At 57.9% G+C, this 20,489-nt stretch overlaps 1 protein-coding gene across 3 annotated transcripts in view; it reads right to left on the reverse strand.

Moving 5' to 3' along the window:
- The window catches only part of ARAP1 (ArfGAP with RhoGAP domain, ankyrin repeat and PH domain 1), a 28,414-nt gene extending 10,569 nt beyond the window's left edge, over positions 1–17,845 (reverse strand). For 2 of the 3 annotated variants that reach the window (XM_066208971.1, XM_066208955.1), the window contains exons 1-14: positions 17,157–17,845; positions 10,897–11,042; positions 9,341–9,408; positions 8,332–8,435; positions 7,615–7,785; positions 5,907–5,976; positions 5,507–5,627; positions 5,186–5,391; positions 4,711–4,817; positions 4,412–4,611; positions 4,230–4,315; positions 2,907–3,089; positions 1,776–1,950; positions 211–345 (exon numbers count right to left, since the gene is read on the reverse strand). In XM_066208971.1, coding sequence (XP_066065068.1) covers positions 211–345; positions 1,776–1,950; positions 2,907–3,089; positions 4,230–4,315; positions 4,412–4,611; positions 4,711–4,817; positions 5,186–5,391; positions 5,507–5,627; positions 5,907–5,976; positions 7,615–7,785; positions 8,332–8,435; positions 9,341–9,408; positions 10,897–11,042; positions 17,157–17,830 — 2,446 coding nt within the window. In that variant the 5' untranslated portion in view covers positions 17,831–17,845. The remainder of the gene's footprint in view (positions 1–210; positions 346–1,775; positions 1,951–2,906; positions 3,090–4,229; positions 4,316–4,411; positions 4,612–4,710; positions 4,818–5,185; positions 5,392–5,506; positions 5,628–5,906; positions 5,977–7,614; positions 7,786–8,331; positions 8,436–9,340; positions 9,409–10,896; positions 11,043–17,156) is intronic. The other variant, XM_066208963.1, reaches the window with a different exon arrangement.
- Between the last annotated feature and the right edge of the window lie 2,644 nt (positions 17,846–20,489).

A 20,489-nucleotide genomic window follows, 5' to 3' on the forward strand; every position in this document is an offset into this window, starting at 1 on the left:
ATGGCACCCACCCAACCAGTCTGAGCACTCCAGCAGCAGCCCCTGGGTGCCCATCTGATGTGACCACCCATCAAACCAGGCTACCAGGTGATGCTGCACTTCCCTGCCACCTTTTCAATGCCTGAGAGAACAGGGGAGGGTGCAACTTACCCTCCCAGGGGAAATTGCTATGAATCTCCCAGCTCCCTTTTCCCTATCTCACACATGTACCTTCTGGGCCCTTCCGCTCACTGATGGGCTTGACCATGGAGGGGGTCTTGTAGAGGAAGCCACTGTGGGTAATGGAGGGCAGGAGCACAGAGTAGGGCTTCTCCTCACTGCACACCATCTCCAGGCGTGGTGGCTCTGCAAGCAGGGAGATCAGTCTGTCATGGGGAGCTGCCCTCCTTCCTCAGCCACACAAGACAGCTGGGTTTCCCCCATCTCAGCACAAGAAGCATCTCAAAGGCAGCACCCCAATTTCGCACCACAGCACAACTGGGGTGCAAGGAACAGTGCTGGTATCCAAATCCAGGGCTGCCTGGGAGTCATCCCACATCCTGAGTCCTCCCCAAGGCCCTTCCCTAAGTACTGAGCTGGGACTGGATGGGAACAATGTGGGGAGGTGGAGTCCAAGCTCCCCCACCACTGAGGTCACTCCTAGGCTGTCCCAGAACCATGATGCTCTGCAGAAGGTGCAGGGCAGAGAATCACAGTTCTGCAGCTGAAATAAGAGCCCAGGGCTCTGTCACTGCTTCCTCATCTGATCACAGTCATGTCCCCTTGCCTCGATTTCCCTACCTTGCCAGCAAGACCCAACCCCCACTTCCTCCAGAATGAAGCAGAGACAGGATGCGGGTACACCCCTAAATCACACCCTGGTCAGAGTGTAGGGTGCCTGGAGCTCTAGAGATGGGGAATCCAGGATGAGGCAGACCCTTGCTCTCTCAGTCCAGCCCTGCGTCACACAGTGCTGGGCTCATCCACCCCAGCAATCCCAGGGCACTGGAGATTGCTGGCCCCAGCAGTATAAGCCCAAGCTTTGGATTTCTCTGGCTGACTGGGGTGGCCTGGGAGGCCTCACAGCTCTTCCAAACACCTTTAGTGTTGACATGACAGGAAGAGCTGGGCCAGCCCCAGACCTGGGCAAATTCCAACTTCCGCAGGACAGACTTGGCTGCCGAGGCAAGGAGGGAGGTGACAGCTCTGGCAGGTGTTGGCCAGCCCCCCACACCTCTGTTCCACCTGCCCAAGTGTTCCTGCCCACCTTTATTAGGGTGCAAATCCCATGGGAGCCATCAGCCCTCCTGAAGTCAAGTTCAGGGGCAGGGGAGCACATCCAGCAGAACAGGACTGGTAATTAGGGGTCAGCCCTCCTGCCCCAGGGACATGCTGGAGGTGGGGGATGCCCATCTGACAGAGGAATGTCCCTTGAACCTGCCTGGAATGCCCACAGTATGTCAGGATGGTGTGGGAATACTCTCTCCTATCCCTTCCAGTGCCTGCAACACCACCTAGCATCTCCAGATGGGCTCCAGACCTGTGTTCCCAGCTGGGATTGAACCCCCAGGGGTGCAGGGGTGCCCCAAAGCCTCTCTTCCCTCTCATGAGGTACACTGATTCCTCGACAGTGCCAGCAGATGGTGAGCTTCCTGCCAGGAATCTGCTAGGCAGGACACAGAGCTGGGACCAGCTCAAAGCATGGCTGTGTCCCCCAGAACACCCCAGCAGATACTCCGGGTACGTTGTCAGTGGGTATGAGCCCATGGTGGAGCTTCGAGGGGGTCAGCCCTTACCTGAGGTTTTGTTGTGGAGCAGGAACTCCATCTGCAGCCGCTGCCCACTTCTCTCAGCCAGGGCCAGAGGCGTTGGGCACTGGGGGTCCCCGGTGTCACAGGTCACTGATGCCCCACAGAAGAGCAGAGCCTGTGTCTCTGCCAGGTCACTGGTGGTGACAGCCACGCACAGAGCCTGCAGAAGAGCCAGCAGACCAGCGGTGAGGATGATGGCTCCCACCGAGGAGAAGAACCCCAGCAAAAGGAGCTGGGTGAGAGCAGTGAGCTGCCAGACCCTCGGCCGCCTCCCGGCTGCCTCCCAGCCGCCTGGTCAGAACAAAGGAGGCTCAAACTGGGAGAAAAAGTTTGGAGTCGGCAGCGAATCCCTCCCTTAAGGAGCCGGGGTGAAGTCATAGAGCAGCGGGGCGGGCCAGCTGAGCCAGAGTAGGAAAACAAACAAGCCCACATGTGAATTCCCTTGGCTAACTTGGCTAACCGTACCCCCACCGCTTGTGCAAACACTGGAGAAGCCATGGCAGGGGTGAAGCCATGGCAGAGCAGGAAGCAAATGTCAGCAGCCAGAGTGCCAGGATGCTGGCACAGGATTCCCTGTGTGACGCTCTAGTCTGGCACTCAGCCAACAGCCAGGACAGGAAATGGATGCCATGTCTGGTGATTAGGAGTGCTGGCCAGGTACCCCTGGGGAGGGATGTCAAGCTGCCTCAACTGGGGTGTGCCCCCAGCACAAGCTCCCCTAAGCCCCATGCAGCCCAAGGCTTGACCCCAAAACAATTTCCAAGCCAGAGAGAGGTAAACCCTGTGGTTCCCTGGCTGTGGTAGGGAGATCCCATCTTGGACAAGGCTCTCCAGCCTGGACATGAAGCTGATTACGCCCCATGGCAGAGATGTTACCCTGCCCCCACAGCTGGCTCATCCCTCCTGGAGACCCCAGGCTTTGGCTTGGGGTGCATAATGAGGACACAGGGTGTGCAATGGAGTCTGGGGGATACAAGCAGGGATACAGGCAGGGAGGGATGGTAGGCAGTCTGCCTGGAAACAGACTTCACTCCCAAAAGAGCCTCAGGATCCCAGCTCAGCACCACTTTCTGCCCAGGCAGAACCCCCAGGCAGGTGCCCTGGGGGGCCACTGACCCTGTCAAGCTCCTCCTGATTGCCGAAGAGTGGGTGGTAGCGGCGGTACTTGCCCTCCCGGTATTTGGCGATGGTGAAGCGCCTCCTCTCCTGGCTGCCGCTGGTGGGGCTAATGGCCTCACTGGGAGGCACGTTTGCAGCCCAAAACTGGTTTGCCATCATGTTGCCAAACTGCTGGAAGAGCTGTGGGGACAAGAACAAGGAGACACCAATGTGACAATAATGCTGGGGCATTGTGGGAGGGCTTTGCTGGGGGCAGGTTGCTGCCCCGGATGAACAGTGGGGTGCAGGAAGAGCATGGGTGGTGTAGTGGAGTGGGGGTGGGCACGGTGCAGGTGCACCCACCCACTGCAGGCACACAGCATCTGACAGCCCCCATAGCTGCCAACTCCCCTTCCGGCCGCGGAAAAATCACATCTGGAAAGCAGCACCCAGCTGTGGGATGTGGAGTGGTGCTCAGTATCCATGGGGACAGATTCAAAGTGCTTTCAGTGCCACCCCGCTACGCACAGCTGAGCAATGCCGTTAAGAGGTTTATCAGGGAGACTCAAATCACCACAATACCCACGGGAGAGAGCCAACACCCCGCAGTTCTTAGGGATGGAATGGGTGCATGCGGGAGTCGAGGAGGGGCGGTGCGACCTGAGGCCCTGGTGGTTTCGGGCAGCGTTCCCAGAGAGTGGAGGGGAAAGGGAGCAGCCGCAGGCAGCAGCTGGAAGCGTTTGGGAGCTCGGGGAGCAGGCAGTGCTGGAGGCGGGGGCTGCGCGGGTGGAACGCCAAGCAGGAATGCAGGCTCTGAAGCAAGATGGATGGAAAGAACGGAGCCAGCCAGGCTCTGCCGCCGGGAAATGGCTGCCAGGTTAAGTCTTGAAACGAATCCCAGCTCCCCCCGCCCACCCAATCCCGGACCTGGCTGCGCCAACACATTCCTCCGCGCCGGCGGCCATACCGGTTCGGGCAACCGCTCTGCCCTTGGCCCCACTCCAACCCAACAGCCACGGTCCCACAGCCACATCAGCCGCTCCACAGCCATGTCCCCACGGACAAAGAGACACCATCAGTCTGTGGCACATAAAGTGCCGCTTGTCCTCGCTGGAATGCTGAACTGGCTGCCAGGGGTCCACAGGGACAGAATGAAAGGCTGCTGGTGGACCTTTCCCCAGTCAAGCCACACCATGGTGTCTCCCCAAGGGGCTGGAGTCAGCCTGGAAGAGCCCTGCTGTACTTCAGCAACCCCCAGCCCACAGCCAGCTGCCCCACAATGCAGAGGGAATAGAGTGTCGCCCCCCAAAAGGGCTTTTTGGGATTGGTCTGTGCCACTACCTCGATCAGCTCCTTAGTCCACACCTTCCTGTCCATCTTCAGGCTCCGGACTTTGGTGATGCCAGGGCCCAATCCTCGGTGTTCCCCTGCCAGTGAGATGAGCCATGAGGGACTCATTTTGGGGTGGGAAAGGTCTGGGGGTCCCCAGGGATCCCCATCTGCGCCCTTCTGGATATGGGTACCTGCACATCTCTTGCAGATGACAACACAGAGGTTGATGGAGGCCCAGTCAGGTTTGGGGGAGCCGCAGTCAGCACAGAAGCGGTTGGACTCCACTGCCCAGATCCTCTCGGCCACCTCCGAGTTGGAGAGTGCCGCAGTGATGGACTGCTGCATGGCCTCCACCCATTCCTCCTTCTCCTGCTCCGAGTCAGCAGAGAAGCTGCCAGGAGGGATGGGGGTGAGAAATACCATGGCTCGGGGTGGGCAGCACCCTCAGCACCCCCTCCCCACCCTGGAGATGGGTGCCTGAAGATCTTACCTGAAGATCCTGTATGGTGTGGTGAGGTCAAAGCCCCGGCGATCCACCTCTTTGACATTCCCCACATTCATCTCAATGTAGGTGATGCCAATCCTCAGCCGATAGTCCTGGTGGGGGAGAGTGGGCAAGGGATGATGGGGGAATGGATGATGGCATCCAGTGCCTGGGAGCTGGGATAACTCTGTCCCTTCCCTGCCTAGCTCTCATCCTGGGGATACCTCAGGCACCACAGACTCTGGAAGCAGCTACAGTAGGTGTGATACTCCTGGGAGATCCCAAGGCTCAGAGCCAACAGAGAGGGAGGGCTCAGAGGGCAGCACCCTGTGGCTTCTGTGCTGTCCCCATTTGAGGGATGGCAGGCCTGGGTGCCCTGGTTCACTGCTGCCCTGCTCAGGCTGGGAGTGCAAAGGGAAGGGGTCCCCCTTGAAATGGCATCAAGGTCCCCCATAGTGCCACAGCCCCTCCAGCAACCCACCTCTGCATTCTTGTAAAGGAACACTTTGTCCCCAGCCACCACCACAAAGAGCTTGTGCTTAAAGCCCCGCAGCTCCAGGAAGCCGCTCTTATCGACTAGCTCAGTGGCACTGTCAGTGGCTAAGGACATCAGTGTCCTCTCTGGAGCTTTGCTCTTCCGCTCCTCTGCAATCTGCTGAAGGGTCCATATCCACTCATTGCGGTCTGCTGTGGGGCCAGAGGTGAGACAGGTCAGGATCAGTCTGGACCCAGGAGTCAATGGGACTCATCCTTTGGGCTGGGAAGGGAGAGCTGCTGGGGAACAGAGACCCTTGTCACTCACCATCATTCTCAGCCCGGAACACAAAGTTGCGGTTGTTGGTGACAACCTCAAATTTCTGGTCCCCGATGCTGGAGACGCGGGAGATGGAGGAGACAGGAATGAGCCGCTTGGAGTAGGTATCCTGGGTCAGGAAGTGGGGAGACATGCTGCTCATGTCTGTGGCCTCGGGAAAACGGGGCAGTTAGGGCCCCAGGTTCCCAGTGCTCCAGCTCCAATGTCCAGAAGGCACTGAGCCTCCCACATCTCATCCCCAGCACCCAGCCATGCCTGCCCCCTGGGATACTGACCCTCGGCACAGCCACGTCTCCAAGCTGGGATGCCCAGAGGGAAGTGGCCCTGCTGGGGAAGCTCCTCTGCCACCTTCTCATCCCAAACCCCCAGATCCATCTTCTCCACCCACCTTTTCACTGTCAAAATAGCGGAGGTAGTCTGCATCAAGCTTCACCCAGCGCTTCTGATAGATGTAGGACCTGGCAGGGGACCAGAGGGACCCGTTGGAGGGGATGCCCTTGAACTCAGGATGATTCTGCTTGTGTGTTCACGCCCCAGTTGCCAAAAGCCTGGGGCCACCTCGACATTGATCCTGCCCTGTGTCCACAGCCCTCGATGTCCCCAACCCTCCATCATGTGCTGTGTCCCAAGCCCTCAATGTCTCCAGCCCTCAATTCTGCCCTGTGTCCCCAACCCTTGATCTGGTGCTGTATCTCCAGTCTTCTGTCCTGCACAGGGATAAGAGGCCCATCCTGGCGAGCCCTTGAAGTCCCCAGCCCTTGATCCTGTGCCCTCTCCCTGTGCCTTCATGTTGTTGTTGGGGATAGCAATGGGGAGTTCATGTTTTTCTCCAGTCACCAATTAAAACATGGAGCTGAGAACAAGGGCTGCCCCTAACAGCCAGGCAGGATTGAGTCCAGGAGACACATTCCAGGGGGGTCAGTGGCACCGAGGCAGAGTGAGAAGCCATGTATCTCTATCAGGATGGGGATACAGATGAGAGGCAGGGCCCTCTGGGGGCTGGAAGAGAGCCCACCAGAGACCCCTTTGCCCTCCCCAGCTGAGGATGCAGACCAACCATGCACCAGAGAAAAAGGCAGGACACTCTTCAGCCCATCTCTTTAGCATTAGGACTGCAGGAAGAGCCAAGCCCTTTCCAGCACAGCTCCAGCAAGCCCTGCCATGCAGCCCCCTACCAGCATTGAACCCCCAGGTCCCCCACTGCTGGTGGGGCTGGGGCTAGTGTGGCGGCAGGGACATGGTTGCTTCAAGGGCTTGTTTACTCAGGCAAGGTTTCCTGGAGCAGTTTCCCAGGGACCTTCCAGCTGCTTTCACTTCCCCAGCAGCATGGCTGCTTTGTTGAAAACAACTGAGCTTCCTCCTCCTCAGTGAAACTGCTGCCTTGGGGCTTCCTCGGAGCCCAGATCAAAAAGCCCCCAAACATCTGTCACATCTCCTGCTTGATTGTTGCCTCCCAGCTAGCACAGGGGCTCTTTGAGTTGGCCCCTTGTGCACACTGTGCTGGTTGTGCTCAATAGGTTCACTAGACTCCCAGGGAGGATCACTGAGCTCCACATGACTCCCTGGCTCGTGCACCCTGAAGCACACAGGCACAAGCCCAGCACTTCTCGTGTTTTACTGTGGCATCACTCTGACTTTCCACTGTGAGCCCAGGATTTGGGGCTGCCATCCCATGGGACAGGGGCTATCATCACCTCCTCCTACAGCAAACCCAGCGATCCCAAATTCACAGCTCAGCCCAGACACCCCAAGTCATCCCTGACAGCTTCTCTTGTGATCATTTCTGTTCCAGGGCTCCCCCAGAGGAAAAGCAGCTCTTTTCCCAGTGATGCAGGGTCTGAGAGGGAGGTCAAGCTGCAGCTTCCCCTTCTCAGCAGTCAGTACAACAACTGGTGGCATCTTCTCTGAGAAAGGCTCTTTCACAAAAAATGGGTGTTTCTAGCCTGAATCACAAGTTAGAAAGGAGTGGCAGGAATCCCTAGTGATGGATTTTCACCAAAGCAAAAGTACACTCCCATAAGCAGGAATTACAGGTGAGAAAAGGAAGGGACAGTCACTGTTCCATGTCACACAGAGACCCCCAGTACATCACTCACCCCTGTGGCGGGTTCTTGTCCAGCCACCCTGCTCTGATGGTGGGTGACAGTGGGTTGGTGGCACTGGTGCCCTCCATGCTGTCACTGAGTGTGCTGGGGCTGCTGTCAGGGAAGGCGTCCGGTGCAGGCGGGTGCAGGCTGGGGTCCCTGTCACTCCAGCTGCTGCCACCACTGGGGATGAGGAGCAGAGGGAGGGGGTTAAGAGCTGGTGGGTCCCGGGAGGGGCTGAGGCTCCCCCAGCATGCTTCAGCCTCCCTGTGACCTTCCCTGAGGCACAGGCAATGCAGGCCAGCTGTGTGCAAGCAGGGACACTGAGGACAGTTCCCTCAATGGGGTCCCAGCATGTTCCCCAGGGACAGCCCAGGCCTGAGTCCCAGCTCTGGGAGGGGGATGGGGCACCCCCAAGACCACAGCCCCAACCCAGTGACGTGCAGAGCTGCTCTCTGCTCACACACACTCACATGTGCTCCCACGCACAGGTCCTATGTTTGTCCATGTGTGTGCACACTGTGGAGCTGTACATACACAAGAAACCCTGACCTGTGCACTCACTTGCCCTGCCGTGCACAAGAGCTCTCTGCCTGTGCTCACACCCCCCACACAAACAAAAACACTCCCTGGTACATGCACACATATCCCTTGCCTATACACACACAGAGCACATGACCAGCCTCAAACACACGTCCCCTGCACACAGCACAGCAGCCAAGCTCGTACTTGGCAGGGGGTGCATTGGGGTGGTCATCGCCGAACTCATCTTCACTGAAGAGGCTGTTGAAACGCAGGGACCGTGGTCGCCCCATCCTAGGCTCCGCATCCTCCTGTAGAGACACACATGTGTGACACATGGGGTCTCCTTGGTGCCCTCACTGCACCGTGAAGGTGCAGGATGGATGGAATGAGAGGGGACACAATGCCATGTCATCAGCCCATCCCCAGCTCAACAGGTGCCCACAGTGCCAAGGTGCCCAGGAAGAGGCATGCTGAAGCTCACAGAGAGAGGGAAGTGCAGTCAAGGGAGGAGCTGAACACCAGGATGGTTATTAATAGCAGCTAAAAATGTTGGAGCTTCATGAGAAATCTGGCATTGTCTCCTTGGCCCTGGTGTTCCCAAGCAAAGGCAGACGGGGGGCTTCAGGTGCTATGGGGGCTCTGCAGCTTCTGGGACTCCTCAAATCCATCCCAAAAAGCGAGGGAGGCAGATAGAAATTCACAATCCAGGGATTACATTCAAGATGCAGTGCTGGAGATATCTACTAGCACACACTCTGGGCACGTGAGTGTGGCGGGGTGCTGCACAGCTGTGGGTGCTTTCCAGAGACCCCAGCGGACTCAGTTAAGTGCTTCCTGGGGACACTGGGGTAAGCCCTTGTGGGTGCTCCCCAAGGACCTCTTTCAGCACCATGGAAAGACCTGATAGATACTTCCCAAGGACACTGAAGAACCCAGTTCCAGCTCTGGAGTTCCAACCCCCATGGGAGACACAGTGGGTGCTCTATGAAAACCCCAGGGTTCCAGGCCCCATGGGAGACCCAGGGAGTACTTCCTAGGGACCTATGGGAGACCCAGTGGGTGCTCAGGGAGGCAGAATCCCCTCTCTAGCCACTGCTAACATGCTCCTCCAGCCCTAACCAGTATCTCTGAAGCATCCCAAGGCTGGTATCTGTCCTTAGGGCCAGTCACCCTGCTAGCTCCTGCCCACCTCCAGCCCCATGGTGGGACCAACCTTGGCCATCTCCCCCGTCGGTCTGGCTAATTCCTCCTCCCACGCCGTGTCCTCGTAGTCTGAGTCATCTGACAAAGGAGAGGGAAGATGCTGGGAATCAGCTGGGGTGGAGCAAGGGGTCCCAATTCCCCCTGCGACCCTGGAGCCTGTGTGGAGGATGATTCAGGCATGGCTGGCTTCCCCTTGCTTTGCCTTTAGCAAATAACCACTCCATCCCTGTGACAAGGGTCTTATCAAGGAGTTTGGGGAAGAGCTGGGAAAGGGCAAAGTCCTGCTAGTGGCACCTCCCAGCACTGTCATGACACTCCTGGCCTCGTCAGAAGGGGCCTTGGTGACACCAGCCCCAGCACCACGGCTCCATCCAGGCTCTCGCGTCTCTGCCTGGGAGCTCCTGCTGCTGGGGGTTCCCAGGGGCTTTTTCCACAGCTTGTTTTCCATGGTGGATTCCCCTCCCTCCTCTCCCAATCCTTATCAGCTCCCAAGCTTTTGCACCGTGGAAGAGATCCCAGAGGATGATCGGAGCAAGACATGGTTCCTCCTCACCCAGCACGCGCATCAGCAGGAATTCTGGTCAGGATTGTAACCCCACTGGGAACAAGTGGCCCCAGACAGCCTGGCCCTGGCAGACATCCACTACAAAATCCCACTGAGAATCTGGAGCAGATTCCTACCAAAACCCCAACCTAGATGATGATGCTCCCAGGCTGCAGGGGGTTGAGGGGTGCAGGCAGATGCTCACCTTGGCACCACAGAAACCCCCTGCAAACTCTGCATCCCAAACCCATCAGGGTGGGAGCAGCTTTCCTCCCTTCTTCCTCCACAAAAAGATAAGCTCCCTGTCCACAGCTTCTCCCAGCTTCTGAAACACACCCCAGCTCCCAGTTAAACCAGTGCTGCTTGCTGCAGGGCTGCTGGCCTTGAGAGGCACCCAGCACCCCACACAACTCAGCTCTTCCTTTTCCTTACAGCAGAGGTATTCCAGCTGAAGTATAGTCCAACCAGGGCTGCACCCTGAGACCAAACTTTCACCCCTCCATGGGTGTCCCCAGTTCAACATTGCCCCCTGCAGTTGGCTGGGCCCCAGGGAGACCCTGAGGATGGGGCTGGGGGATGCAAAGGCACAGTTCTGGGACCCCAGAACCAGGGACATCTGCATTTCACCCCCAATAGGTTTTCCTCTCTGAGTGGGTGTGGGCACTTCCAGCACCCACAGAAACCTTTGCTCTGCCGTAGGAGAGGCTGCACCCAAACACCCAGCCCACATCTTGCATGCCCTGAAACTCCCAACCCAGGTCTTTCACCCCTTCCCTGAAACCCCCAGCTCAGACCTCACACACCCTAAATCCCCAGCCTAGGTCTTGCACCCCTGACACCTCAAGGCTAGAAGGCAAGAAAGAGGATAGACAAGAAAGAGACTGCAGCAAGGACAGAAGAACAAACTGACAAGAAGGAAGGCACAGCACCCATGGGATGGATGCTGATAGATTGGCAGCCAGATATCCCAAGGGAAGATTTGTGACAAGGGAAGACTGGAGGCCGCCTCCCCTTGTACTCACCAAACTCTGGCACGAAGGGAAGGGTGGCCTTGGAGGGCAGTGCCGGTGGTGTCGGGGCTGGTGTCTTCGTGCAAGGCAGGGGAAACAGGGAGGACAGGGTGATGTCAGGTGCTCTTGTGATGGGGACCTCCTCTTTAGCAGGGATGCTGTGGGAGAGAGGAGCAAGCACTGCCTTATGCCAGCCCCTGCCTCAATTCCCAACCCTGATATATCTGCAGGGGGGTCACAGAGGATCCCCAAAAGGAACCAAACCCCAGCAGACCCAAACCCACAAATCAATTCCTAAGACCCCAAGACAAAGCCTTTCCTGTATTTGGGTTATATGACTACTTTTCTAGCCTGGAAATGTTTTCCTGGCATCCAGTCTCACTCCCCTGGGTGTGCTCCACGGCTCAGGATCCTTATCTGACTCTGGGACACCCCAAGCCACCCACAGCCTTGAAGCCACAGCCCAGAGCAGGTTGTTTTCTTTCTTCCAGTCTAAACATTGGCAGAGTCACTTCCTTAGCTGGTTTTTTGGTGGCCACGGGGTTCCTGGAGCAGGATGGGGGTCCTAGGGATGCTTTGTGCCACCAGCTTCCTTATGGTGGGGTGGACACTGGAGATCCAGGGTGGCTGCTACGGCAGCAAGAAATCCTGGAAATGGAGCTTCTCCTGGCTCAGTGAGCCATTCTCCCAGCCCCAAAACCTTGTTCAGTGGGGAGGGGGACCATGGGGACTGTCCTACTCTCCACAGAGCCCCTGAACAGCTGGGCTCAGCCACTCCTACCTCCTGTTCCTTGCTTCCTGCCTTCCTGAGACTCAAAGGTGACAGGCTATCAATAGAAACCGCTGGAGTAATAGTGTTTTCAAGGGCAGGAAATTAAGAAGTTTCTCCAGGGTATAAAAATACAAAGTACCTTTGGAGCATCCCTGAATCCAGAGAGAGGGCAGAGGCAGTGGGCAGAATTTCCACCCCAAGACCTGGGTAGGTGAGCCCTAGGAGACCTGCATGCTAGCACCATCCCCATCCTTGCCTCAGCTACCTCCTACTGCAGCTACAGGCAGGTTAGACTGGATATTCGGAAGAAGTTCTTCCCTCTGAGGGTGGTAAGGCCCTGGTGCAGGTTGTCAAGAGAAGCTGTGACTGCCCCATGCCTGCAAATGTTCAGGGCCAGGTGGGATGGGGCTTGGAGCAACCTGGTCTAGTGGGAGGTGTCCCTGGCCTTGGCAAGGGGGGTGGAACTAAATGAGCTTTAAGGTCTCATCCAATCCAAACCATCCTGTGATCCCATAATTCCATGGCCAAGGATGCCACCAGCACCCCACAGTTTCTGGGGATGTGCCTTCCAGCACCATGGCTTGTGCACAAGAGCTTTCCTGTAGCTAAGGGTGAGCTGGAGAAGAAACTTCTCCCTGGCTGGAGCAGGAAGCAGGGGAGGACGGGAGAACTGGCTCTCACTGGGTCAGCCTGACCTCATTTCTCAGCAGCTATCTCCATGGGAACCAGCCACAACCATCCATACATCAGGGAATGCTGGCAGGGAAGGAGGGGAGCACAGGAAGAGGAGTGTGGGCAGTGGAGCAACACTGCTCCCAACACCACCAGGCAGGAGCTGCCAGAGCACCCAGAGACATGGAGGTGACAGTGTACAAACCACAGAGCCTCCAGCAAGAGCCTGGCTGAGGTCTGCATTTGTGCAGCCACCCAGAATGGTGTTTTCCCCCTGGGGTTGGGGGGCTGCAGCACAAGTCCCATGGCCAGCAGTGAGATGACAAGCCTTAGGCCAGGGCAACCCGCATCTCCTGGATCAGCCTCAGTCCTGTCCAGGCCCGAGCCCCACCATCCCAGGGACCAATAGGATGGACACCCACAGAGTTCAGGCACAAATAACACTCCAGTTCCCCAAAACATCCTCCCCACTGGTCTGCCTGCTCTCCATGTCATCATCTGCTGCTGTAGCATCCCTGAGCTTCACGTCCCCCCCATGCCTCCATGGGGTAGCATGGTAGCATATTACCTCCTGCACCCCCTGAACCCCCATGCAGCCATGCCCAAAGGATGCCAGTCCTGCTCCAGGCAGGGTCTGGCTGGTGCCACCTCTGCCATTAGGGAAGTGGCAAACCAGTGCCTTATGGGCTGTCCCTTATCTGAGCAGCACCTTATCTGTTGTCCTTTATCTAGGCCTCTCTTCTAACGGGGGTAGAGAGGGCTGCTCTCCCACAGGCACCACCCCAAAGCCAAACCTCTGCCCAGGCCACCACCCCTGCCCAGCTCACCCAGCCCTCTGAAAAGGAGTCTTCTGTCATAACTTCCTTGGACATCACTTTCTACAACCCCCTCCCCCCACCAGCTGCTCGGGGGGCTGCTCTAATCCTCACCCCATCTCCTGGGCATGGAGAGGGGGTGTCTCCCTCACTGACAGACTCATCCCATGAACAGGGGGATTGTGCAGACACAAGCATCCACTGCTCATGGGACCCTCTGTGGGGTGTCAAGGTCTGAGCCATCAGTGGCCAAAACTGGGGGGCTCACAGACCCGCTGCTGCCACTGGGAGGGCATCAAGTCTGAAACTGGTAAGAGAGAGCTCCCAGTGTTGAACACAGTTGCTGCCATCAACCCATGGGAGGTAGTATGTCAGACACCCCACACGCAGCTGGGCTGGGATGATCCTATCACCTCCTGGCACAGGAATGCTTGGGGTGGCCCAGGGTTTGGGGCACGGTGAGAACCCGGAGGTGAACAGAGCCTGGAGGAAACCACAATATGGCTCTGCAAGCAACTAGGAGGAAGCACCAGGGACCACGGCAGCACAACCGGAAGCGAGGGGAGATGGGTGAGTGGCGTCATCCCAGAAATGCGCAGGTCACTTGCTCTATTCCCAGGCTGTCTGCAGGGGTGCTCCAGCTCTTCCTCAGCCCTCATTCTCAGAGGTCCATCCCCTGTGAGCACTCCCACCTCCACAAGGGGTTATGGTGGGGTCTCAGTCCCACCCAGAGACAGGGCCAGACCAATGCAGCTGCCTCACAGCTGCTGGCAAGGAGCCCCAGCCTCAGCCTGGATGCAGTGAGCATCACCCTGATGTGGGCAAGTACCACCCAGACCTAGGCAAACATCATCCTGATGTAAGTATCAACTCAGCATGGGAAAGGATCATCCAGACACGAGCAACCACCAGCCCCAACATGGGCAAGCAACTCCCACTGTTGTTAGTTCTTGGCCAGCCCAGCAGTATCCCCCCCAGGCCTTTCATGTTTGTTGGCCCCAGGCATCCAGGTCAGGTCCCCCCAGGGGGCAGGAGATGGGTTTGTGGCCAACAGCAGCACCCTAGGGCTGTGGAGCTCCCTCAGACCCAGCGCAAGGTGCTTTAGCTAGTCACCCATCACTCCAGGGAGCCCCAGTGTGGATAGCTTCCCAAGCTCCCAGCAGATGCTGCCCCACATGTAGAGCCTGGAGCCAACACCCCCAATAGGGTGACTCATACCTTCACCCTCCTGAATGCATCCCTTGTCCGTGCCAGCTATCCTGCACCGTGGCAACTCCTTCAACCGCGGGCATGGCCAGGCATCAGCACTGGCCAAAGAGTCATACAACCATTGAATGGTTTGATTGGGAAAGGACTTCAAAGCTTATCTCATGCCATTAGCAGGGACACCTACAACCCCAGGTTGCTCCAAGTCCCATCCAACCTGGCTTTGAACACTTCTAGGAATGAGGCAGCCACAGCTTCTCTGGGCAGCCTGTGCTAGGGCCTCACCACCCTTAGAGGGAAGAATTTCTTAGGAAATTATAGCTCTTTGTTTTTAAAATGTTCTCAAAACAAAAACTCACCTATAGCAAATATATTCCTGGTCATACAATTAAAGTGACTTTTGAAATCAGTTTTGGGGTTCAACTGGTTAGTTCTGAACTCCCCAATATATCCATATCATACACATATAACATATATATGGATGCACAGATATACTCCTGTGTATATTCACTACAGCATCAAGATCTATGTGAGAAATATATATTTACACACATCTATACACACATATTCCCTTTTGTCGTTACCAAGCACCAACACATACATGTTATCTATATGTTATGAGTGCATCATGGCACACCAGGGCCCTATGGCCACCCACTTGTCCCAGACTGGCACAGCCCCCAGGGCTCAGCCATGGTGATCCCAGAGTCTCCCAGGCGACCGGAGCACCCTTGTGTCCTGGGGGTGCTGTTTAGACACCGTTGCCTGGCGAGGCCCATCCAGAGTCCCTGCATGGTCCAGCATGCAGCTCCCAAGGGAACCTTATGCACCCCCAGATCCCCCGGGCAGCTCCAGGGGGGAATCCCAGCCCCCAAGTTCAAGTGCACAGCCTTCGGGGTGCCGTGCCAGGTTGGGCAGCATCTGTTCCGCGGCAGTGCGCCCGTCCCCGGGGCAGCAGGAGCTGGGGAACCAACAATGCCTGTGGGCACACAGGCCACGGCAGGAAACACCCGCTGGAGCCGGCAGAGCGAGAGTCGCACCCGGTAGCGCCGTCAGCGCTCGATCCCGTCCCAAACATCCCTCCGGCCCGGCCCCCGCCGCCTGCTCCTGTGCGGCAGGCCTGGCACTGCGCCAGCCGTCCCCCCCTACCTGGGCAGGTGACAGGAACCGCCGTGAGACCGATCGGCAGCACGGGGAGGGCCGGGGGAGGCCGGCAGGGAGCGGAGCTTCTCACTCCGGCACTTCCTGCACTGCAGCAAAACTTCCTGAGCTGGCCGAAGCAGCGACATGTCCGGTACCAAATCCTCAGTAGGGCCAGTAAGAACCCACGGTACGCCCAGGACCAGAACTCTGGCATGGCTGGCACCAAACACCCAGCACGGACGGCATTAAACCCACGGCACAGCTGGCACCAAACCAGCATGGCAAGTACCAAACCGATGGCACGTCCGGCACCAGACCAGCACAGCTTGCACCAATGTGGGGCAGCCATTGGCCTCATCATGCCTACGTAGCCTCGTGGCCAGGGCAGGATGGAGAGTGGCTCCAGGAGGATTTGGGTGACTACCTCGGTGCAGAAATGCAGTAGTGGGAACAGTTTCTGGGGTGCCAGGATGGACACTGTTGATCCGGAGTCCAAGGAACCCCAGGGACAGGTGCTGCCCACCCCATGGCATGCCAGCCCCCCACATCAGCTGCCTGAGACCCTTCCCCAGCTCAGCATCCCAGCCCACTCCCTGCAGGTAGGGGTCAGAGCACAGGCAGACGGATCACCTCCACCCACCTTACCACAAAAAGCCCACTGGGAACAGGGATGGGAAGCTGGAGGGGGAGCCCAGCCACCAGCCCTCCCATTCTCATCCTGACTACACACGGGGTCCCATCCAGCACCATCACTGAGGACAAACCCAGCCCCACTCCCAGGACACCCCTCAGGGGACCAGCTAGACACCCCAGCTTCAGGAACATATCCCTTAGAGTCTGTGCATCCTGGGGAGGTTGCGGGAGAGGACTCCCGGGGCGGGGAAGCTTGCTGACATTCCCCCATCTCACCCCGGGAGGGTGCTGGTACCCAGGAGTTTGTCAGCGCCCTCCAAACTGCACTTCCAGTCCTCACTCCACATCTGCCTGTGCTCTGCAGAATTTGGAAGTGCGCTGGGGGAGTTGAGAGATCAAAGGGGGGGGGGCTGCAAGCGCTGCTGTCCCCAAATTCCAGCCTGCTCCCATGTCATCTCACCACAGCAGCTGGCAGCAGCTTTGCCCCATGCTCCCTGTGTGCTGCGGTTCACTGCCTTGCACCCACTGGTGTCAGGAGTTCCTCAGGCTTCAGCGCTGCCTACACTCCAGGTGGGGGTAAGGCAGGGCTCTACATTGTTGCGGGGATTGCCCCCCAGCCCATGCCAGGCTGGGGTGACCTGGATGACTAGAATGATCAGGGTGGATACATCCAGCCACAGCCAAAATAAATATCTCAGCACCACTCCCCCACACACACCCGCCCCGAGTGGTGGTAGCCCAGGGAAATGTGCTGTGGCCTGGGGCAGGGGTACCCCCAGAGGTTGTGCTGGGGTTGGGGGAAGGGTTAGTACCGTCATGGGATGTGCTGGGGCTGAGGGTACCCCCAGGAGATGTGCTGAGCTCTGGGGTTGGGGTGTTCCCAGGAGATATGCTAAGGTCTGGGGAGGGCGTAGGTACTACAGGCAACCTGTGTTGTGACCTCGAGGGTCCCACCCACATCACAGTAGCCTCCCACACAGACCTGGTGGTCTTGGGGCACCCCCAAGCCCACACCCTTGCCACCCCCTTACCTCCTGTGGGACACAGCCCTGGGGGGCAGCACAGGGGGGCGTTCAGGCAGTGGAGGGCCTTTCAGGCTCCGGCACTTGGTTTCCAGCTGGTGTCGCTTGGCTGGCAGCGGTGGCAATGGGGGTCTCGCCCTGCTGTTGGCAGGGGGCTTCTCCCCAAGGGCTGGCAGAGAGGGGTCCTCCAGGGCTGGGAGATGGCTGCAGGACACAGGGGGGGGCTCGGGGCTGCCCCCTGATAGTGATGGTGAGAATTTGAGGGGGGGACGGCAGCCCACCCTGGGTGGGATGGGTGGGGGCAGCTGGGTGAAGCCTGCAGCCTGCTCTGGCTCCAGCAGTGGGGTCCCACCGAGCACTGGCAGGTACCGGGTCTCCAGCTGCTCCGGCCCTGTTGCAGCGCTCAGGCGGAAGATGTGGCGTTTCATGGGGACAGGTTTACTGGGAGGGGGCTGGTGAGTCCCAGTAGGCATCGGGGCCTCAGCAAAGGCTTTCTGCAACCCCAGGAGGATGCGGCGGCGGTGGCCGGGCAGCAGCACCCCAAGGCGGGTGAGCCCCTCGTCCGTCAGAGCCCGGCAGTCCCACACTGACCACAGCTCACTTTGCTGGAAGCTCTCCACATACTGGTCGAGGTGGAGGGCAGACAGCCAGGTGGCCACCGGCAGAGATCCCTCCTCTTCCATGGCAGGGGGCTGGCCACAGAAACCTGCACCACTCAGTGCATCTTCCATTGCCAGCGAGGCTCAGGATGACATCAGGACCTGGGAATGGAGATAACAGGATCAGGGTCAGTCCCAAAACACACACCAGTTGAAGCCTGAAGTCCCAAAACCAACATTCCCAGTGAAGCAACCTGTTTTTCCAATGGCTTCCAACCACACTGTGTCGCCAGGATCACCCAGTCTTGAACTGGGGGGCTGCAGGGGTGTGGAAATGCTGGAGGGTCCCGGTTTAGGCATTGAAACATAGAGGCCATCCCTTTAGAGGTGAAGGCACCATGGGGCACCAGCATGGTCCCAGGGTGTGACATTTGAGCTGTGGGACAGAGCAGTGGGGGATTATCCACATTGTGGATAAGCAGGGAATATGCTTGAATATGCCTGATTCAAGGGCGGGGGATCTGTTGGCTGCACCTCAGGGCTGCCACCCTCCAGGATGCAGCTCCCCTGGTTTACAGCAGCAAGCCAGGATGGAGTGACATGGACACTTGGATCCAGAAAGCTGTCCCCTCTTCCGAGCTATCCCCATCACAGCCAGTGGCAGGGTGCTGCCACTGGAACCCCCAACTCAAACAACACCAAACCCCTCTGCACAGACTATATGCCCACCATGGCATTGTTCCCAGCTCCAGAGCCCTGTCTGTCCTCAGCATTGCTCTAGCATGGCACCCTGGAGTGCTGGCAGAGCACCTGTGCAGCACCCTTGGTGCACACACCTAGCAGAGTGCCCTTGTGGCATCCAGAGTTTGGGACATGGGGGCTCATTTGGTGTCCCAGCTCCTGCAGCAGAACACCCCTCCCACCCCATAGCTGTTGGCAGGGCAAATCCCTGTTATCCCAACAAGCAGCAGATGGGATACCCTGCCTTTCCCACCCACCAGCATCATGGCCTCGGTAGGCTCCACGCAGGAGGCAGATCCTGTCATGCCTGCACACCTGGCACTGCTAGTAACCCCGGCACCATCTTATTTTGGGTTTGTTGGAGGTTTTTTTAGACCTGCTAAGAAGGAGCCTGAGAATTTCCTGGAGCCATAGATAGGCCAGTCTGATCTGCTGTCAGAGTCATATTTTCTGTGACTCACGTGGGTCGCAGCACTTGTGGTTTTGGTGCAAAGTGCACAGCCAAGCAAGGTTCATCCTCAACCAGGCATTAACTGGACACTGCCGAGCCTGAGGCACCATGGGGTCCCCACAGCCACTGACCTCTACACCTCGAGACACCAGCATTCCACTGGGTATGCTGGCATGTGGCCACAGTGCCACTTCTGTGGCGCTTCCTGGCACAGTTTGGCTTTGCTTCAGGCTCCAAGAGCCAAGTGTCCAGGGAAGGAGCAACAAGGACCCAGGGCTGGCTGACCCCTGTGGCTCCTTGTTGGCAGCAGCAGAGAAATCAGCAGTACCGGACAAATCAGCAGCACCCAGGACCTTCCCACTGGTCCCAGCAATCCCAACCAGCACCACAAAAATCCCTGAATCAGAATAAAATTCTCTCTCCCACCTCCACACCTAGAAAGCCCTCAACTATTATTGAAAATGGATAAATGATGGTGCTGGGTGACGTTGCTGCCACCAGATCCCGGTGACACCAGCACAGGCAGGCTCAACCCCAGCTGGGCACTGGCTCTGGAGGAGCAGAGGGAAACACAGTGACACCAGTATCGGGCTCCCACAAATGTCCCCCATTCTGGCTATAGCCAAGGAGTCACCACCAGTGCCACCCATTGACACCAGTGTCAACATCCCCAGTGCTGTGCCAGGACATCGACGCAGTAGTGGGACAGACCTATCAGGAAGGGACAGCTGCACCAGCACTCACCACTGGCACCGTCCCAGCACTGTCTGGGGTGGCTGAGGGCCTTCCTTGCTGCTCACCGGGGACAGGGATGGGGACAAAACTCCAATGACGGAAGTGCAGGGACTCCAGTGTGCCAGGCTGGTAGCTCCCCGTTCTCTCGGGCCCTTTGCCCTCACCAAGTAAATCATTCATCAGGTCTTTTCTAGGTTCCCTCCTTCAATGATTAATCATTTAACCTCTGTGCTAAACAAGATGAGGATATTCCAGAAGCAAAACCAACACAGGGAGATGCCATAACCCAGCTGGCTGCTGGGGATCAGGGGTAATCCTGGCTGTGGCCCCTGCCAAGCACAAATCCTCCCAGTGCTGACCCACTGCATTCCTCCCCGGGATTAGGCAACGCCACAGGGGCTGTTTTGTAAGAGATTTAAAGGCTGGACAAATGGCATGAGGAGGGAAGGGCAAGGGCTGCCAGCACCCTGGCACTGTGGCATTGGTGTTCTAGGGGGATAAGTCGGGATGCCAAAATACGTGAGGACCAGACCCCTCAGCCCCATCCCAAACCCACACAGCCCTCACTCTCCCAGTGCTGGGGATGAAGGATCTGGGGGTGCCTTGTGCTGGTCCCCTTTGTCTGGACCAAGGGGCTCAACAAGTCCCTCTACTGCCAAACTTGGGTGCTGGCTGCTTTTCTGGGGGCTCCTGCAGCTACCCCAGCCCACCTCAGATGCCCTCAGCTCAACAGAGCATTTGGGATGCACCTCTTCCCTCAGCAGAGCTGAGCATTCTGGCCCAGGGAGGAGCTCCCCATGATGCAGGGGTGTGCCC

Source organism: Chamaea fasciata, unplaced genomic scaffold (assembly GCF_029207755.1).
Source record: "Chamaea fasciata isolate MVZ Bird 193981 ecotype frontalis unplaced genomic scaffold, bChaFas1.0.hap1 SCAF_2, whole genome shotgun sequence".
NCBI lineage: Eukaryota > Metazoa > Chordata > Aves > Passeriformes > Sylviidae > Chamaea > Chamaea fasciata.